The 21,185-nt window shown below is 39.0% G+C and overlaps 1 protein-coding gene across 1 annotated transcript; it reads right to left on the reverse strand.

Moving 5' to 3' along the window:
• Positions 1–347: 347 nt before the first annotated feature.
• Positions 348–8,892, reverse strand: LOC309592181 (uncharacterized protein). The gene is made up of 6 exons (XM_082315312.1): positions 8,727–8,892; positions 6,149–6,349; positions 4,472–4,495; positions 3,785–3,861; positions 3,046–3,127; positions 348–2,504 (listed from the first exon to the last, which is right to left on the reverse strand). Coding segments are annotated over exons 1-6 (432 nt in total). The 5' UTR covers positions 8,773–8,892; the 3' UTR covers positions 348–2,502.
• Positions 8,893–21,185: the final 12,293 nt, after the last annotated feature.

Here is a 21,185-nt window from a genome sequence, read left to right on the forward strand (position 1 = left end):
AAACCTGCTTTTTCAATACCCTCTCCCCACTGTTTCCCACCAAGCTGCTACTGCCACCTACCCTGTCAGTATGTAATGCCTGCCAGTCTCTCTGCTGATCAGCATGCAATGAAACTGCAGTGCAATGAGCCAAACAAACGGCTTTGTGAGCGCAGGTGTCAGGCCATATGTTGCACAGACTTCACTGACACAAGTAATTCCAAGTTCACAGGTAGTTAACTGCTAAGTAGTCAGCATCCACTCTTGTGGGACTGGTTACCCAAGCTAGAAGAAATTTTTTTGATTACTTCAGCAATCACAAACATTTTAAACAGTGCACTAACAAAACATGAACACCAAACAACAAATAGTAAATATTATTTATAGCATACAAATTCTGTAAAAGTTCCGGTAAAATACAACCCCTCTGAAAACATTTCCAAAAGCAGAATCATTCACACAGAGGCTTGCAAACATCAATTAAAGAGTACTGTAAACATGGTTTATATGAATTATTCCTGGCAAACGATCAAGTGATCAAATATTCTTACTTCCTCTGGATTCAACTAACACTGTTTGTTGCCCAGGGCACTCTTGATCTAGAATCTAGAAAAGCATTTAAGCACTTACTGAACTTCTATTTAAAGGAAGGAAAACAGAAGAGACACATTAAAAAAACACATAGGAAGCAGCTCTAGCACAACTCTCCTACCCCAAATAATACTGCTGCAGATATAATCATATAATTACCTCATTCTTAAACTCAGAATAAACACACAGAAATGAAAAAGATATCTTTATCTATTGAGCAGATGGAAAAAGTGGTGAACTTCCAAATATTCCTTTGCATTTTGCTTCACTGAAGTTGACTGAAAAGATCTCTTTGGCTTTCATGAAGTAAGTCCAGACCCTGGCAAGGAACTGCTTTTATTTGTAGAGAATGTCAATCAGTACCTGAAATTGAAAGCTGACATAGCATTCTTCTCTACTGTTACTGGGAAAAATAATACTGCCTTGAGAAGATTTACAGACAAACAGAATCTGTGATTTCCTGCAAATTTACAGCTCTCCAGATAGCTTCGTTACTGTAGGACTTGCACACCCCACGCTCTTACATGTATTTATCTTCACAGATAAATATGAGGTAGGGACATACTGCTGGTTTTGTCCTATAGACCAGGAGCTCAGTCTCAGAAATAAAGGCCACTTGCCAAAGCTCACCCAGGAATGTTTTGGCAGAGCCATCTCAGATGATCCCCTTACCTCTCTGGTCCTCTTTCCTCTACTATGTTACCGGAAAGCATCCCTTTGGGTGTGTGTCTTCTGGCCGCTTCTGCCCCAGATCCTGACACCAGTTAGTAAGTGCTACTCAATTAGGGGAAGAAGTAGTGGAATAATGATGATATAATCCAATAAAATTCAGATTTTCAGCCTTAACTGACTCTTGATTATCATCACCATCATCATCAAGGGCTAGAAATAGAGGAAGGAAGGTCTGTCAGTTTACACCAACTGAGGAGTTAACCTTTTAGCCACACAGTTGCTGACTTTAATGGACATAATTTTATCAATGCATTAACTTATTTTTTGCATTCTATAAAGATAGTTTTTCCTGAAATTTCCTTATTTCCTCTCTTACAAAATGGATGATGTGCTGAAAACTGAATTGCATGTCTTTGTTCAGGCTATGGAATTTCTCTGGGTGCTAGTGGCAGCCTTGTCACAACATAGGGTTTCACACAGATTAATTTACACAGCCTCGCAGAGCCATAGGCCAGGATATGAATTTACTTTGCACTAGTGATTTCTGCATTCGCTCAGTGAGGATGCAACAGCTTTGGCCTAAGGTCAGGGTGTGAGACCATTCTGTTACTCTATCCTATGAGAGCATTTACCTAGTGAGAGAGTGCAACACAGTTCAACTCTGTAAATTGACTCTCCTTAGACTGCTCCAGTCTAAGGCACCATAATAAACTTTTAGCAACAAGCCTTATATTCAAGCAACTGGCTTTTTATACAGCTACAATGCAGCAGAAAAGCAGAGCACAGTGAGTAAATAAAAGTTTGCAGTGGCCAGCTTTGATTAATCACCGCTAATAACTACCAATAAATGAGTGAGTAGGTACATCAAATATGTCATTTAAAAATAGCTTTAAACAATAACACCATATATCTAGCCTAGTAAATTAAACAATGCCTAGGAAACTCCCAGGTGCTGGAATAGTACTGTTTATGCTGTTAAGCTGGTTTCGGCCTGAGCCAGATTTTGGAAGCTAGAGCCTGCCAGGAGCTATTTCCAATAGGTAGTTCACACAAGCATAAACGAGGGCTATTCCAGCTAGTCTCAACAGTAGCAATGTTCCTGTGCAGGTTTAATTTATTAGAACAGACATAGCCTAAATGTTCCATTTTCTGTAACTAGGATCTCTTTAATTTCGAGAATTTAACTTTTTTGAAGATGTAGCTCTTTTGAGAGTGCTGTTTAAATAGTCATAGTTGAGAGGACTTTCCTTTCTTCTTTCCTCCTGAAAAGGACATAAGAAAAGAAAAACATGAAAAATATTACTGAAATAAGAGCAGGATGGAAATACACCTCACTGCAATATGTAACAGATCAAGTACACATCAAAGGCCACAAATACCGGTGATTAAGTTACGCAGAGTCCCTAGTATCACACAGCTCTCAGAACTGGATTTAGTTACAGTATTGATGAGGAAAGAGACTATAAGGCTTGAGGCTCTGCAGCAGTTTGACCTTTCTCTTGTTATGCTACAGGCAATGCATGCCACATCAGGTGGCATTTAAGAACCTCCCTGGTTTTAATGTTTCCCCTGGTTTTAACACTTTACTTAATAGCATTAACGAGATTCTTTTGGTAACAGGATTTTCTTGTTAACTGACATTCCACATTATTTTGGAGTGATCTGAAACACTCACTGAAAAGGGAAAATCACTGACTCGAAGTCCCATGGTATGTGCGGTTCTGCCATACAGGTGCACAGACCAAAGGGTCATGCAGCAGCTCTCCCGCTACCATTGTAATGCTCTTTCAAAAGGCCACTCACATTGGTTCTCATGTGTTGAATGTCTTTTTAAGGACAGTCCAAGTTCCTCAAAGGAGACAGGATTCGTTTCATTCGAACTTCCCTGGGCAAGAAATACAAATATGTTATTATCACAGCAGTACGCATCTGAGCTACACAAATACAAAATCAATAATGCCAATATAATATTAGTATTAGTCCTGCTGACATTTTTCCTTATATTAACTTGTTTCATTAATACAGTAGACTATTTTTGCATACCTGAGTCTATAAGTGTTACTGCATTTATTCCTATTATTAGATAAGTTACCTAATATTTTAATTTTTAGCAATATTAACTTATCAGAGATAAGACTGTGGCTGCAAAATAATTATAGCATCCAAAGTAACTCAGACAGATAAAACTCACTTGAACTGTTCAATTGCCATCTCTGATGCAGAACCTTTAATGACAAAAACTGTCATTAAAGGGAGAATGAAACTCCAAACTAGGAACCATTCCTATTAAAATGTAAGCAGGCACTACCCAGGAAGGGAGGTCAGCCGAGGTAAATTAAACCTTGATTACAAGGTGACTAATTTTAAGAATGCCATCCAGTGGCAAAAAAATCCCAGTGGAAAAGCAACTACAATGCAAATGAACACCAGAAGTCTGAGTGAAAAGTGAAAAAACTGGGAAGCTGACACTTTCTATTCTATAATATATACAGATAAACATACATACATAAACAAATATCCAAAGGTAAAAACTTGGACTTACCCTTGATTTTTTCCATGCATAACAAACACCAATAGCGACAAGAATAAGGAATACACAGAAAATGCTGATTGCTGCCACTAGAAGAGCAAAAAGAAAGGTACCCATGACTCTAAATCATTAAAGAAAAAATTAATACCTACATTTGTGGTGGATAATTATGCAGCATGAAATAGTTATATGTGACACTAAAATCTAGGTCTTTATTTTTCCTACGAACAAAAATCTCATTCATGTCTGGATTTGTACAGAAATGAACCAAGAATATTACAGCTCACTACAGTCAATGATTTTTTTGGCAGTGCAAAGTACGTGCTATATTAATCTCCCATCTTAATATACCAACAGTTACTGCTGCTCACAATATTATTGGTGCTACAGATTTTACTGAAAGAAAAAGCCCCAAATACTAATTATGGTAATAAGAAAGTAAATTACCATGGTTTAGTCTAGTAGAGTGATATTCTTATTACTCAGATCAGCAGAGAAATACTATTGAAATATATTGCATGGTAAATTTCTTTAATACTCCTTTATAAAACCAGAGTTTTTCAGGCTAATGTAGGCAAGTCCATACATAGTTTTTGTTTTCTGTAATGAATTGCAGTGAAAGCAGTTAAAAGTTCAAAACTTAGGTAAAGAAAAAAAATTATTTAAGCAGAAGTATAGATATTGAAGTTATCAACCTACCTAATGGAGCTGACAAAGGTTTTCCTGTTAAAAGGAAAAGAATGAAAATTAGAAACACAAGAAAACTGTACCACTATATGTAATGAAGCTAAAGTTGTTTTCCCTACCTTTTTTTTTGGTGATTACAAAGTACTGAATTTACAGTCAGGTGTTAGAAGGAAACTAATTCATTATTTCCTGCCAAAAAAATAGATGGCAGCTATTAACCACGCTGTACCTACATTCACCATACTTGTATGCTGATTTCTGTTTCTTGTCCTTCATACGTGCTTTGTCTGTTTGGCAGGTAAGACTTTGTGTGCCAGAGCGCTCTCATATATTTAGGGAGCTGTGCATTTACATATCTTTATAATTAGCATAAATAAGTCCAAGTGAGAATAGCAGATCTTCAGATCCTGCCATGCTGAACGAGGAAGGAGGAAGAAAGCAAACCAGACTGTTGCCGCCAAGATTTTCCTCCTCCTTTTTGCCTTTCTGCCATCTTCACCACTGAGCCTTGAGTAGTGTCTCAGCAGAAGCAGCACAGAGAAGACATAAGGAAGAAAGAGGGCAGGTAAAATTCCTGACTCTTCAGCTAGCAACATTGCCCTAGCAGCTGCTTCAGAGACCACCACCACACAAAGCCTCACAAACGCAGGAATTAAGAAAGCACTAGCATTCTGAAGCCCTGGCCTGTGCTAAGAAGTTTCACGCAGCTCGTAGCTGTGATCGTAAGAGCAAAGATGGGGCTTGTGAAAGCAGTCACTTCATAAAGCCTCCAGAAAGATCAGCAGGAGCAAGGTATCACTTGAGACACACGCAGAGGCAGGCGCTGGTGATCCTACACAGAGGGGTGTCACAGAAAGAATCAAGACACTTAGCAGGTCTAAGGGCCTCTTTCTGCCATTATCTTCCTCATCAGTTTTCTTCCTTTAGCACAGAATACCAAGCTATCCACTGATCATGAAAAGTGCCTGACATTTTATACTAAATGACGTATTTTCTGCATCTTGACAGACAATTATTTAGGCCGTGTTATTTGAGATGTCTGAAATATTCTTTGTGCTTCAGCTTCCACCTCTGTAGAAACAGGGGGAAACCTGTTTAAATCCATCACAGGCTTATACTGCTGCTAAATTGGTTTATGTTTGCAATTTTTTTCGGGCTTTTGGATAGAAAGAGCCATTGGGTGGAAAACAACAGGGGAAAAATCATAGAATCATAGAATGAAAACACAGAATCCTTAAGGTTGGAAAAGACCCTTAAGATCATCGAGTCCAACCATTAACCTAGCACTGCCAAGCCCACCACTAAACCATGTCCTCAAGCACCACATCTACCCATCTTTTAAATACCTCCAGGGATGGAGACTCAACCACTTCCCTGGGCAGCCTGTGCCAGTGCCTGACGACCCTTTCGGTGAAGAAGTTTTTCCTAATATCCAACCTAAACCTGCCCTGGCGCAGCTTGAGGCCATTTCCTCTCGTCCTATCGCTTGTTACTGGGGAGAAGAGACCGCCCCCCACCTCACTACGACCTCCTTTCAGGTAGTTGTAAAGAGCGATAAGGTCTCCCCTCAGCCTCCTCTTCTCCAGACTAAACAACCCCATGGAACAGTCTATTCACAAGACTCAGGTGTACACAGTGAGGGAAGAACTGACCCAGGATTTGGAGGAAGCAACAAATTAAAAACCAGACCTGGAACATCATAATCGCTCCCACGTGGTGGTGTTTCTAATTCAGGAGGTTGTAATACTTTGGAAGCAGGTGAGGAACTGTGTGATGATGATGTGGTGTTTGCAGGAGCATGCATGACTTCGGAAGTAGGTAAGAAACTGTGTTCTGGTAATGCGGTGGTTTCAGTGGTTGCAGCAACATCCATATTGTTACTAAGATACCCTAAAATTAAAAAAAAAAAAAAAAATTATTGCTGGAGTATGCCATATCATTTATTATTGAGATTGTTTAATCATTTCAGTTATAAAATCCTGCTTTCAAATGCTCATAACTTGGACAATCGCACCTGTCGTTTTATGTTTGGAATGTTTCCCTCCATCTGACTTTTCTGTGTGAACATTTCAGTTGAAATTGCTAAGACATTTCTCAGAAAAAGTTTTGAAAAAACAAGACTGTCATTTACACAGCTTAAAAAAAATATTTTCATAGATACTCTTCTCAGATATTGTTTCCTTGCTTTGGAGTAAGAAAATGAAATCCATAAAGGAATAGTAGCAGAGCTATAGCCTTTACTAGATTTGGGCACTCTGTGAAAATTAGCAAAACCATTTTCATTTGCTTTGATGGGGCTCGATAGGATACGGCAGCTAAATTCACCTGGGATGTTTATTGATATTCATCCTCGTTCTCACTTTTCTCTTGCCCTATAGGCTTCTCAAATGGGCACAAATCACATTAATACAGATGATGACACTCGTTAGCTTGCTTTAGTTAACAAATGAAAACACCCTTTCTTTCGCATTCCTCCTCAACTTCAATTGCAAATTAATGAAAAAGACTTAGGGGTGAAAGATACTTTCCCTGAACTTTTTCTGAATGACAGGAAGAGAGGAAAACTATACCCTTTGTTAAGTTACTGGAGCATTAAGCAGACACTTTGTTACACAGTCTCAGTTGTGACATGAAAAACAAAACCAAACCTCTTCTATGGAAGCAAGTTTAGCCAGCGAAGTTCCAGGAGGTTCTGGGAGGTTGCCCCCCACATGGGAAGTAATTGACTCTGAAACAGCACAGGGGGACAAAGCTGTGCCACATGAGATTCTTGGACATACAAGTTAAAAAAAATCAACATCAAACATCTCACATAATGAGATCTCAGGAGAGATCAGAATTATCTATAAAGTTCTTCCTAGAATTATAGCATCATCTCCAGACATAACATCCACAGCTTCTCTGGAAGGGAGCAAACATATGCACCCATGATGCTGCAATAAAAAAGAACAGTACTTAAGGACAGATGCTGCCTCTCTCTCTGAGAATATGCTGCACTTGTTAGCAATGGGCCTAAGCTGCTCAGTGGTTAGCAGAAAAACTTGCTTTGTCACTTTGAAGGTTTTATAGGACTCTGCCAGGTTCTACAGAGGGGGCCTGATGATAGACATATCTCCATGAACTCCTTTGAAGGGGGATGGCATAAATTCTCAGCCAGGCTTGTGCTCTCGAGAGCTCGTGTATGTTCATGATAAGAAGGTCCATTAGCCAACCCCCTCCACCTCTTAGCACCTTCTTAAATTCTCCCTCTATTGCTGCATTTAGCAGGACAGAGGTGTAAAGAAGAAAGTGCCTTATGTCTTCGCACCAACCTAAGCCTCTTTTTTGTCTTTTTCACAAGGAAACAATGTTCTAGTGAAAATTTATGAAACCAGTACAATTAGTCATAAATTCTGATGGCTAAATACAAAATCCTTTCATAATCATAATATTAGTCACAAATGAAGTAAAGGGTCTCTGTTATATCATATCCAGTCACAAATCCTAAGTATTAAACATAAACATTTTCATTAGACAGAAATGATATAAGTGGCTGGGGTCCTGTCAGTCCTACTAATGCAAACGGTGCAGTCGGGAAGAAGTTCATGAAACTTGCAGGGTGAGATACCACCCCTTCTCACTTCTACTCAATAAATTTACAAAGTCTTTGTGGGACAACTAGGAAGATCTGGTGCTTACTGTTAAATGGCCTGAAATTTTTTGCTTTGTTTGCAGCATCACCAAGATACCACCACTGTACCTGTAACTAGCCGTGCTGACAAAAAACATAGGGATGAGCTGTATGTGTTGTCATTTCTCTAGTTCTACTATTGATTGTTAGAGGATTGATCATTATTGATATTAACATTCATTTTGCCATTCATTAATGAACCTAAGATGACTAATGTTGCAAGATGTCTTTACCTTTTATTGGCAAGGGTGTCCTCCTGTACCTGCAGGGGATTTCTTTAAAATACAACAACCTAACTTACTCTTGAAGTTTTACTATTAGGGGTGCTACAGATATTTGTATGGCAAAATAATTGCATGCTTTTTAAGTGAGTTACATCTCAATTAGATGTTTAGAGATGTAACTAAAGTAATCATTCATGTGGTACAATATAATAATGCATAGAGAAAACACCTTCAATGATTGTACAACAATTTATAGATCAAGTCTCATGAATTAACATTTAGAATATGCTTAGGAATATCTTCAAAAAGTAATTACAAGTATTGAAGAGAAAGTAATAGCTGAGAAAACAAATATAAAGAAATATTCACTCACCTGTAAGCAACAGGATGAACATAGGTATTGTCTTACACATCTTCATTTTTTCCTTTTGTATCTGGAAAAGGGCAAAACCAACAGAAAATAAACCTGAAAAATCCCCAGGTCACTGTCCCCCCAGCAAAGAAGACATGGTCTGAGGCAACAGACCTCAAGAGCCTAACCCTGCTGCACTTATCATTTCCTGAGCTGCTTATTGGCGAAATCAGACTGTTTCCTGAAACAGCCGTTACAAGGGCTTAGATGCCACATTGGCTGCGTAGCTCCAGCAGCTTTGGATGTCCTGAAAAGAATTTACTTACTACCAAGTGTGCAGGGAGTACAAAAATTACGAAACCAACAGCTAGACGACAAGTTCTCTTCATACCTAAAACAAGTTCTGAACTGCGCATTTACTGAAGTACTCTAGTTGTGATGAGGATACTCTCATGTGGCACACCTACAGAGAGAATTTGTGTAGATCTCAAAGCTCTTTGTAAGCATGGAAAATGTATCCTTTCACAGATGGAAAAGCCTGGACACATGGAAGTGAAATGCCTGTTGATCACCAAAGACAACCATTTTCTTTTGCACTAGTCACAGATCATAATATATTCCTAAATATTCAATGCACCATAAAAATAAGTATTCAAAGCAGAAACATTGCCAGCCTGTGAAGTGTAATGATTAGTCACATGCCTGGTTATTTAGGATCATTTAAAGAAACAGTATTATGCCTTCCATAGTTGTTTCCCAAGTACGTCTCAAAAATTGTTGGTCAGTGTTCCAGGTGGTCTGACACAGGCACGTACTTCATCCGAGGGTATACCACAGATGATGCTGAGTTAACTATTGATAATTCGAATAAAGAGGAAATAGATTTGTCAAGCAAAAGGAGTTTGCTTGGCAAGCCATCATCCCACTGTCAAAAATCTCACCGTCTTTCTCTGCCGAGACTATTTCTTTCAAAGTATACAATAGTACAACAGGGAATACTTGTGTCTCCATGGACTCATGCACTGTACTACAACTCATTATTAGTAGGCTTTTCCTGGATGTTCCTCAGCCATGAACCTCCACACATGAAAAACATACCAGTTAGACTTTCAGGAGTGACAAGTTGCTGTCTCACCAAATATTAAGAAAAACCCCACAACTGGTTACAGTTTCTCTATAGGAATAAGATTGCCAAATGGCACTAAAACCAAGCAAACAGGAATAACAAGCATTTGGATAGACATCTCCAATTCCACAAGACAGCACAATGCTTGCAACAGTGCTATGTTAGCAGCTCTTTTTCAGTGCACATGTTCTTTTCTTCTGAACTTCTCCTTATCAGGTCATAGCAGATCTTTGCAGTAAGAAATAGTGGCACAGAGTTTTCTGCCTTCCAAGTCTATTGATAACCAGCGCAAGAAGCCACTTTCATTATGCAGCCTTTTTCTTTCAAAGACTGCTCCCAAATTATTGTGTAACAGATGTTTTCTTCTCAGACTTTGTTTGAAGAATATCTCCAATAACAATTATGTTTTCTGTCCCTTCTAATAATATCCTATGAACATTTTCACAGGAGTAAGAAATGAATATCTTCGTGCATCTCCTGTGTACACCAAAAGAAATATTCATGCAAATTCACTGCACAAGTGGAGAACCACAGCTCCTTGTACAGCCAGTGGAAAGAGGCAATTCAGAGGGAGAGCCCCCAAAAGGCATTGCGAATTTCTGAAGTGCCAAAGCCTGCCCATCGGTTCAGATGGATCCGAGGAAAGACTGGCCTCTTTTGCCTGAAGTCTGACCATCTAGTTAACTTGTCTAAAAGCTGTCTATTCTGCCTACGTGTTCTACCTTCAGACACTCACTTGTAAACGCTGAGGAGGGAAAAGCTACAAATAATGAATGCACCTACCCACAGGAGAGGAAGAGGGTATATAAAATGTATAGGATGCTCATTTGCAACTAAACATCACAGAAGGCTTCCCTTGGACCACAGAGGAGCTCCGTAACCCATAAAGGTCAGCTCCGTATTGACGGTGCTTCTCTTTTCCCCTGGCTTAAAGTGTAGAACTGTCAAGCCCGCTGTTCCCTGACAAAAATGTCTCAGTACTGACAAAATCTCTTTCCAATGTACACTTTATAAAATGGTACCAAAAAACCCAGACCTCCTCTTTAGGAGAGACTCCTCATCTAGGCGACCTGACTTACCAGGGAGTACTGATCCTTGTTATTTCATCACCTTTCTAGAATTACTGCCTGTCACATAAGCACTTTCAGAAGGAAGGACTAGGAGAGAGATAGGAGAGATGCTTCCATCTCTTTACAGAGATCAAAGGTTTGAAGTAGAAATACATCTAATGCTTTGGGATCACTGTGCGTTGTACCAAATTTGTATCCAATAAACATCACGCCTACTAGATCACCTACACTTTGCTGAATGACGAAAGTTCTACGCAATGTTACAAAAGAGGGAAAAAGAGATATTTACATATATGTGCGTGTATATGTGTTTTTTCTAACCACTTTCTCTTCCATGCTGGCTTTGCAAGTTCAGTTTCTAATAAACAGTGCCAGTTAGATGGCCAGGTAATTATATAGTTGGTGGCTACTGTATCTCCATTTCTCCTCATACCTTGCAGCAACTAATGGGATGTTATGCCACAGGTACAGGTCCTTTCCCTAATAGCTCCTCTCCTAGACTTTGAGATTTCGTTGGTTTGCTCCTATTAGAATTGTTTGGGAAAAAACCCTACAATCTATTTTTGTTAGAATATTTTGATTTTGAATCAGTTTTGGGAATGGTTCAGTTCTGATAAATCTCTGATAGAAAACCATTAAATTTCTGCCTGCCTAGAAAGCTGTGCTCCCAGAGTGTGCCACTTCATGACAGACATACATGTGGATCCTTTTGGACAAGGGAATGCACAGAAGTCAGGCTCATAAGCAGCCTGATGATAGGTAGCCCTACAGCCAGGATTTTTAGAGTGCCCGGGTGTACTATGTGCAAGAAACAAGTTTAGAAGTTTTAACTGAGAAGGTCTATTTCCCAGATTTCCATCCCTTTGTCGTCTGGAGGCTGAAGGGAGCCTTGAAATCCTGGGATCTGTGGGTCAGCTATACTATACGGCTTCATTTGTGGCACTCCACATTTAAGAAAACAAAGTAAGGTGCTTAAACTGAAGTCACGTATCTCTGAAATCAAACACGATACAAAACCTATGGCAAATCAAATAGAATTGCTTTGTTTTGTAGAAGTTATTTATATATGAATTTGGCCACGTATGCCAAATTTTATTTATTCTTAGTAGAAATCATAGGAACAATAATTAATATAACAGACAATTTTTTTATTAAAAAAGTGGGCAGTGGTTATTACGGGTTGTCTGTCTAAAAAAATACTTGATGGACACCATATGATTCCACGTGGTCTACCAGAATGTGCACCGCCATGCTGTGGGCACTGTACAGATGCTTGACCAGGAAACAGTGTTTGCTTAAGAAATGCTTGAGCCTCACATCTCTGACTCTATGTACCAGACACATAGTCTATAGACATCTGGATTCAAGCACAGCTGCCTGAATGAGTGTTTAGGACTCATTTGACCAGATCCCAGGCCAATGAGTTCAGATTCAACTGTAATTCTGTTCTCAAGTACAGAGATGAAGTACTGAGAGACAAGCTGTTAATGTATTTTCCTTTCTCCCTTGCAGGAAATGCGAGTCTCCCCTGAAGGTGGCATCATATACAGATCTTCCCCACAGAAAATCAACAGCCAAGATATAAACGCAATTGTCATTGACTGGTGATTGACTGCTGAAGAACAGATTAATTTTGCTTCTAGTGTGATTTTATGATCTTGATCCTTCTTTCAGTTCCTCCATCTCTCTTAGAGCCCATATTCTCTATAGAATGCTCTAAATCTTCACACCTGTCAATCTCTCTACTCCGGTTGCTGTATCTTGCATTTCTGAAATCTGCTGTCATTGCCATTACTAGCAAGAATGCCAGAGTGAATCCAGACTTCTAATTTAAAAAAGTGCTACAGCAGCAATAGATGCACTGTATGACAAACAACAGTAATTTAAGAAACAAAGTGGAAGTGGGGGAGAAAATTCAGAAAGCCACCTGTAAACAATTTTGCTGAAACTACAAAATTAAGAAGCATTTTGTCAGCCCAGTTCTCCCTAGTAAGTTGTCTAAATATCTGGAACCCTCCTCCAATCCTTCTGAACTCCATATTCTTATTTGCAGTCATTTTCTTGTCCTCACGCATTCAAATATAGACACCTCAAGATTCCTGGAGTGACAACAAATATAGATACAGGCAACAGAGAAATAATTAGCCAAGAAAATAGAGCATATTCATAGTGGCAGCAAAGTCTCTGCACCCTGAGGTTCAGGTGAATGCAGGCCACTAGGCAAACGTACAGTTGTGCTCAGGTAATGCAAGGAGGAACTTAAACCTTGCAACTCTTGACATAAGTACATTAATCATCGGTAACAAAGAGTCAGCTGCAGTGGTTGACATATTGCCAGCATGTGCAATCCTGCCCTGGAGGAAATGATCAGCCATTAACATCAGTGGAGTTGCATTAGCTACTGCCCCTCAGGAACTGAATTGTAAAAGGTGAGAGTACCATCAAGTCTGAAGAACAAAAAGCAATGTAGTATCTTAATACTATAAAAGTTGCCCCTTCTCTTTCTACAGCGTGTTAGCCTATAGAAGTAATTCTACTTAACATGAAATGAAAACTTCTAGCTCTATGGGACAGAAAGGTTGTCTCCAAATTTGTGCATAAAGAAGCTGGCTTCTATATGCTTTAAAAAAATCAACTGTCTTTGGTAATAAATGTTCTTGGCTACGAGTACTGGAGAATAGTATGAAATTATCCTTTCAGAGTAATGTGCAAAATGTCTGAAGAGTTAAATATTTTTCCAGTGACGTCGGTGTCATGTGATCATAAAACGGCTTGTTACAGCATTTAAAAAACATATGGCCTGAAGTGCTAAAATTTTGGATTTTTGCAGACTAATATTGCCAACAAGAAAGTCCACGTTGTAAGTTGAAAAAAACTCTCTTATTTACCCTGTACCTCACGGTAATGCTATGTTTTGTCAAAACAAATCAATGTGTGATTCTTTCCATCTTCTAAACAGACCTCTTAAAGTTAATTTAAAAAAAGAATTCACTGGGATGCACTCACATGACTCAGTGTTACCAGCACCGCTTTGCATCCTACACAGCAGGTTAGGTTCTACTTACAGAATTTGATTGTTACTATTTTCAATAGTGCAGAACCCTCCATGTATTTAGAAACTTCTCAAGTATCACATGATTGCCAATAGCAGTTTTTGCACCATGTGTCACACACATTGATTTTCCTGTCTACACTGCTGTATGTGGCTGGGAGCTGTGAATGATGCAGAGTAGCAGATTGGTATGAACAGAAAATAATGATTGGGAAAAATAATAAACATTACATTAGAAACTATATTACATTTAATGATCTACTCGCAAGACAGCTTCTATTTACTTATAAAATAATAAGTGGCATACCTCCTAAACCAACAGACCTTTGCAACAAGATATTTCCTATAAGGTGACTCAGAATCATTGCTTCTGCAGATTAAGTCATACACATTGTAGTCCACCGGTCTCTTTTTCTGGTCCTTATACACATATACATGTACACCCACACTGATGGTTCTTTTCCCAAGCAAGGCTGAGGAGGAGATCCAGGGATATCCCTGCTGAATTTTCCTCAAAATTAGTCCACTGAGGAAGCAGGACTTATCCACCTGAGGAACAAGCTGCCAGGATCCCTCATTTGCAGGTTTTCACGGAGCTAGTTGCCATTTGTTGCTGACTTGTACAGTACTCTTCTTACACAGCGCCATCGCCCACAACTGAGATAGCTGAATGGAGTAGACTTCTTGAATCTCGGTGGTTAACGAGCAACATGGTTGTTACATGTGGAAGAAATTTTGCCTAGTCTGATCTGCAGTGACTTACTGGTAGGTTCTTTCTCGAAAATTTATGCAGTGCCTAGCGGATATAGGAAGTGGAGGTAAGTAGTTCATTCCTCTTCCTGCTTACCTTGGCATAACTACTGACACCACACAAGAAGTCTCAGTATTGTAGACAGCAAGCAGAAATCACTGCTGTCTTCCACCTCATATTTGGAGAACTTCAAAATTTATCTTATTTTCTTTGCCTTTTGAACGAAAAGTAACATGTTGGCCTTTTACATTAAATCATTGTCCCAGCTGTCTGTACTAGGGCACCAAATGTTGTTTGATTTGAAGAAACTGTCCTCTTTATACTAGAAACTGCAGACATGTATAATGCAAAATTTCTGACTCAAAGCATTTGCAGTTTCATTTAGGTCTGTCCTGTTTCTCCTACCTGTGAAAACTATGGATTCTCCATAACGCCTACAGGAACAGAGGATATTGATCTGTATATTGAATTAAATTCCCTCAAAGTTATTCTACAAAATGATCCCATTTATTGAGGAAGGATCTTTCAGAGGCCTAATGAAAAACTAACCCCTAAACCAGATGAAAGTTCGCCTCCTGTAGCAACAGCTCTCATTTTCGTGCTTCCATGTTTGTTTTACAGTGGCATAGTCCTTCATTCACAGACTGCAGGTAGTAGTTTGAATTCAGCACCGTATACAAGTTGCTGAAGTGAGAGACTGTCAGCTATTTATTTTTTCACATATGAGCATTTCACTCAGGAACTATAAAATGCTTCATCCTCTCTGCATTTTGTAACAGAGAATAACATTGAGCCCCTTGTGTTTTAGTTCCCTTGATCTATTGACCACACATTTTAAGGAGAGGCTGACAGCTAGCATGTCAGTTATTTTCAGATATCTGTCTCTGTCAAATTCAGAAATCCCAAGAAAATAAACGAAGTGCAGGATTATAAATACATGTGAAATCAGAGCTGTCATCACTCTCAAGGATTTTCCATTGTGCCTGCTGCACTATTTTAAAGCTAAGATTTCCCAGATGTTTAGTAGGAATGTTTAGAGAGTAAAGCATTTCATTTTTCTGATGGCTGCAACATTCTTAAATTTAACCTATTCAAAATTGGGGGTTTGTGCCTGATTTGTTTTTCTCAATTGTATAAGTGGAATAGAATAATAAAAACAAAGTTTAGCAAGCCTACATAGCTCTTGATGGCATGAAAGCTGTTGTTTCAAATTTTCAGGTACACTTAGTTCTTCAGAAAAATAAAATGTGACAGAGACCCCCTGAAAGGATGCTTCCTCCTCCTGTCTGCTCACCCTGGTCTTCAGAGGCTGACACTGGGTCTGTATTGCTCTGAGCCACAGAGGAGCAGAGTAGGAATGATACTCCTTCTCTGTAGGTCCTTCTCGTGCTCCTTCTGCTAACCTGTGGTTTACTGAATGCACCTCAGGCAAGACTGATTTAAAACTACAAATTTTAATTATGATTTAAAATAGGAAGAAGGAAATTTTATCTAAAACGCTTATCTTATTTTAACTTACTAATTGATATAACTGAATACCTCCACCTTTCTGGTCAAGAAGGAGGATAGCTATACATTTAAATGTAAGTAAATATAATTTGAACATACTTACTTAGAAACCTAATTTTTATGCTGGTTGAGAATGTTGACTGACCCATTTTCTATGTCTCCTAAAATGGTTCATTTTTACTTGCTTTTTTTGTCAAACTGCACTTGGAAGTAAATTGGATTCCGGCTGAACATATATAAAAGAAAAGTTCTAGAACTAGTAGATCTTGTATCTTTACACTCATAATGAGTTGTCTTGTGATTTTTACTCTCATTCTGGCTCAGACTATGGATGATCCAGTCACTAACACAATCTTAAACGCAGGAAATATCCCCTCTGAATCCTCAGAAGAGGCTGCTATTGTCAGAATAGGTCTAAGGTACCCACAGCCTCCGGGTGCTTGAACAGTGAAGCCTCCAGAGCAGTGCTTTGGCTTGCTTTAAAACACCAGTAGTGCACATTTACTACTTCAGTACTATTTTTCTGTGTAACTTTTTTTTTTTTTAATTTATAACAGTGACTCATTCCTCAAACTAAGTTCCCAAGCTCCAGATTCAGCTGTATATGGCTGCTAGGTATGACATGGGACATATGGCAGATATGTGCCTTCTAGAGTATTAGGGTACTGTAAGACATCTGAAGTGGCACTACACATGGTGGGCAACTGAATCAAGCCCCTACAGGAAGCCTAGTAATAAACTGCTGTAAGAATAAGCAGGAGAACCTACTGTGATACATCAATAATCCCCAAATTTGCTTTTTCACAGACTCTCCTGAAAAATGGGGACTGATGCAGGTTTCATCTTCATTGGATTATGTCAGGCGTGACAGGCAAATTGTATGGTACAAGCAGGGATGATGAACAGGCTCTCGGGGCAGAGGGGCTAACTCTGGCAATGCACTTCCCTTTCTGTGGCACATGAATCAATAGACGCTGGTAGTAAGTTGTACCCCTGTATGCTTCTGAAAGCGTGCCTCTGGTGTTCCTCGGGCAACGTGTGCAGCACTCTGGATCGCCACGACCTTACATACCCTAGTCAGAGGACCACTGCTAGGCAGCCAACATAATAACAGGATAAAAATGTTTACGTTAAGAATGTTCTGCTCACATTTGAATTAAGATTCAAACTGTTTCCTATGCCTTTATTAAAATAAAAAAGTTTCCCCATTCCAAAGTTTTGCTGTACTTTGTATACAGCAGCTACTGTAATTTACTGTCCTGTTAAGTTCTTATATAAGCTGCAGAAAGCTTAAAAGGTTGTAGCTAGGTGGCTTGTGTTCACTGCCCATAGTCATCAAATTACGTCAGAAATGAAGTCATGTAATTGGCTTTGCCACCCAACACACAGATTTTAAGATTGCACTTATGTCTCTCTATGTGTAAGTGGATTTGGCATGGTTTATATTACGGGGAAGACTAGCTTCTGTACACACCTCCTTTTCTTCCCACACTCCCTTTTTCTCTCTCTCACACATACACACACATGCTTTTACTCAAGAGATGTTCAATAACCATAATGCTAAAGTTCTTTGACCCTAGGCCATTAGCCCTCTCAGGACAGACCCAATAAACAACTGAAACAGCTAAGAGTTTTAGGCATCTGATCTCTGGAGAAAACACCAGAACTCTGCAGAAGATGTCTATGCGGTGACAAGTGAGATGAAGGCAAGTCAGAGTGGCAACCTACAGAGCCTGCATGCTGACCTGTGTTCTACCATCTCGTAGGAAATGTTCATTCTGCAACAGCAATGGCTGTCTGCAATACCGAGCCTCTCTGTAGCTTAGATACTTGACATAGTGCTGCAGGAAGATGCCTTCATTCATCCAGGATTTTCAATTAAGAATCCTTCCGAGGATCCTTCTCTTTTAAAATGTAATCAGAGAAGAGGGCAACTGCCCACCTCTTCTGTTACAGATTACATTTCAGAGCGCTCAGAGATTCAATTCCTTTATCAATATGAGAAGACTCAAGTCCATGTTGCCAGTGTCCTTTACCACCAACAAGGAGACTACTGTGAGTCTTTCTTTTAAAATTGGATTACAGTGCAGTAAAGTGCTTAAGAGTGGCGGGCAGGATGCAAGAGCAAAACTCTTCTTGCTGTTGGTTATGGTACAGTCTTGGAAGGGGAGATCTGAGATTCCCATCCCTGCTGTAAGCATAATTTCTGTACTTTATCGTGTTTCTATTACAAGACATATCTACAAAGTATTAATGCATACATTCAGTTATTAACTCCTTTATATATAATATTCTAGTGTTTCTCCCTAGTATGCTTCTCTCAGAGCATAGTTTAATACCCTTCTGTTAACACTGTTTGTTAAACATGAATTATCTGTTATTTGCACATCACCGAGTTAACATTAGCCAAAAAAAATTTCTCATTACTTAAGTCTGAGTGACGTACAGAGGTACATTTCAACGGAGACATCCATACATCCGTCAGAAGTTAGATCTACCAAGGCACTTTGCTTAAGTGACATGGAGTGCCTGGACCTTTGTGACTGCCCATCACTTCCACAGACAGGATAGCTCTGAAGTTCAGAACTGCTTTGCAGTTTGATCTCCATTCAACAATATTGTTGTGAAGGAAATATGAGATACATTCTCCTGTCTTTATGCCTTCCCATAGGAAACAACAGCCTGATCTCATGTCACAGTGTGCTATATTAAAAGAAATATCATAATAACTAAAACCTCAAGCTCTGTGGTCTTTGAGTGGGTACTTAGGTATCCCATTTGCTCAGCTAAATTCCAACCGGCTAATAACAACGTTACTTACTTAAGCCTCACACATAGCTTGAAGGCCATCTTGAGCCTCTGCGCTGTAGTCTGCACTGGCTAAAGCGTGGCATTTCCAATGTAGGTTTGGTTCCTTTTCACAGAGTGAGGAAGTGACAAATGCCTGAAACAGATGATCCAAATATGAATATAATTGCACAGTATTCATTTTTACAAATAAGTAATTTTCTATAGTCTTACAATTAGCATAAATCTTTTTGCTTGCCCTAATACACTGAATTTCTATATTATTACTTAGCATTTAAAACATTGCAAACTGAAAGCCGATGTCAGAACTTTTAGCATTGAAGAAAAGGACGCTGCTGTATTTCATGTTCTTGCAAAGAAATGCTTTGGAGAAACTTTGAATACCTGTTCTCTTCCTTGGACACTAGAGGTCACCAGTGGTACAGACACGGGGAAAGGGATCGGTTTTATGATCTTCAGCAATACAGACGGAGGCCTCAATCCCTCTCCTGTGACTTTCATTTAAGTTGTTACTGGAAGTCCTTTGGCATCTCGATTTTTGGAAGAGCGAGAAGATTAAACTATTTCTTTCAAGCGCGATATGCCGCAGATGTATAGCTGTGTATCTATTTGAAAGGGATGGGTGTCTCTTGAAAACATGATTTATTCGTCCCTCTGATACTTGAGAGTTCTTTGGCTGATACCTGCTGTATTTGAGCTCTGAGTAATGTTGTTGAGACAGAACCACAGAACACCCAGCAGAAACACATGTTGTTTCAAACGAAACAGCATGGCCCATTTCAAGAAAGAAACAGTGCTCCTTTACTGGTTCCATGTGTGGCGTGTGAAGGGTTCACTGAAGCAGAACGTTCAAGAACACCAGTTGCGTTTTTTGACTACGAGACCACACCATCTTTTAATGCATTCAGGACTTTCCATTTCTATGAGTGACGCTTATGACAAAATATCCCGAGGCCTCTTGCATGTGAAGAGGCTCAGAAATGCTTAGAAATCTATGCTAGAGCACAGCCATTCCTTAGAGAAAATACATCCATCTTTTAACCTCTAAAAGATGGAAATGTGCTTAAAATATTTTTTATCAGATCAGTAGTTAAATTTAACAACCACCAAGTTTATACACTCTATCAGCTATTTATATAATGCATGATACTAATATAATCCTAAATAAGAAGCAGGCTTTTTTAGCAATGATTCATTTTATAAAAGCGTTGAACTGGTACAGTGTAATAAACATACTACTGCAATCATGGAGACTGACTATAATCAAACAGTATTACCTAACCGAAAGTCGTCTTGGTGTGTCAAAAGTTATTTCCATGTTAAATATCAACTCAAAGATTGTTTTGTCAAAAGATTTCATAAGATTTTGGATATTAAGGATTGAAATTTTGGTGAAAAGTCTATTGAAACTCTATAAACCCTGAAAGCTGCAGTAAGGAGCAATACCACACAGGCTTTTTTCATGCTTGCTTTCTTCACCTACGTTTCATCTAACTTTGAACTCCTTTTACTTTGAGGTGCAGTACATAAAGAATTTTTAAAGTTATGCGAAGTTAAAAATTAGGCAGACAGGCGAAATCTTACTCTTGGAAGAAGTAAAAACAACTGGACACTACATGCTACATATTTTCACTACTTTGTTTAAAATAGCATATTGATGTACTTAAAACACTTCAGATCTGTGTGTTATTTATGATGCTGTAAACATACAGAAAGGCATGAAAGTCACATTTTCCACTGCATCCAAGGAGACAAATTTAAAATTACAGCTATTGGAAATCTGTTTTACGAGCTGTGTGAAAGGTGTAGTTAAATGCAGTGCTATAAACTTTGGTGCACAATACCCTACGTATTGCAACTCCTAGGTAGTGTTAACAAAAAGAAAAATCAAACTAGATTGAGACTTCTGCCTACATTCTGATTTTTCTACATCCTTCTGAAAGGAATGTGAGAGCACATGTGAATCTAGCCCACATCTTATACATCCTTGTATTAGCAAGACACAAAATAAGAATACTGCAATATACAAGTTACTGCACTACTTCTGATCAAAGGTAAGCTGGGAAGACAGCTCAGCTCAGCAGGGAAGACTATCAAGGGGTTATGTGAAGCTTTGTGAGTCAGGCAACAGATCTGGGACACCAAACTTGGTGGAGGGTCTTTT

The sequence above is a fragment of the Platalea leucorodia genome (assembly GCF_965183815.1).
Source record: "Platalea leucorodia genome assembly, chromosome: 6".
Lineage (NCBI taxonomy): Eukaryota > Metazoa > Chordata > Aves > Pelecaniformes > Threskiornithidae > Platalea > Platalea leucorodia.

What these genes read in the sequence shown, in the direction of transcription:
- LOC309592181 (XM_082315312.1), bottom strand. Translation starts at nt 8,772, where the DNA reads ATGAAGATGTGTAAGACAATACCTATGTTCATCCTGTTGCTTACAG. An exon ending in GTTCATCCTGTTGCTTACAG is followed by an intron (nt 6,350 to 8,726) that starts GTGAGTGAATAT and finishes TTTTAATTTTAG; the next exon opens with GGTATCTTAGTAACAATATG. An exon ending in ACCTTTGTCAGCTCCATTAG is followed by an intron (nt 3,862 to 4,471) that starts GTAGGTTGATAA and finishes TTGCTCTTCTAG; the next exon opens with TGGCAGCAATCAGCATTTTC.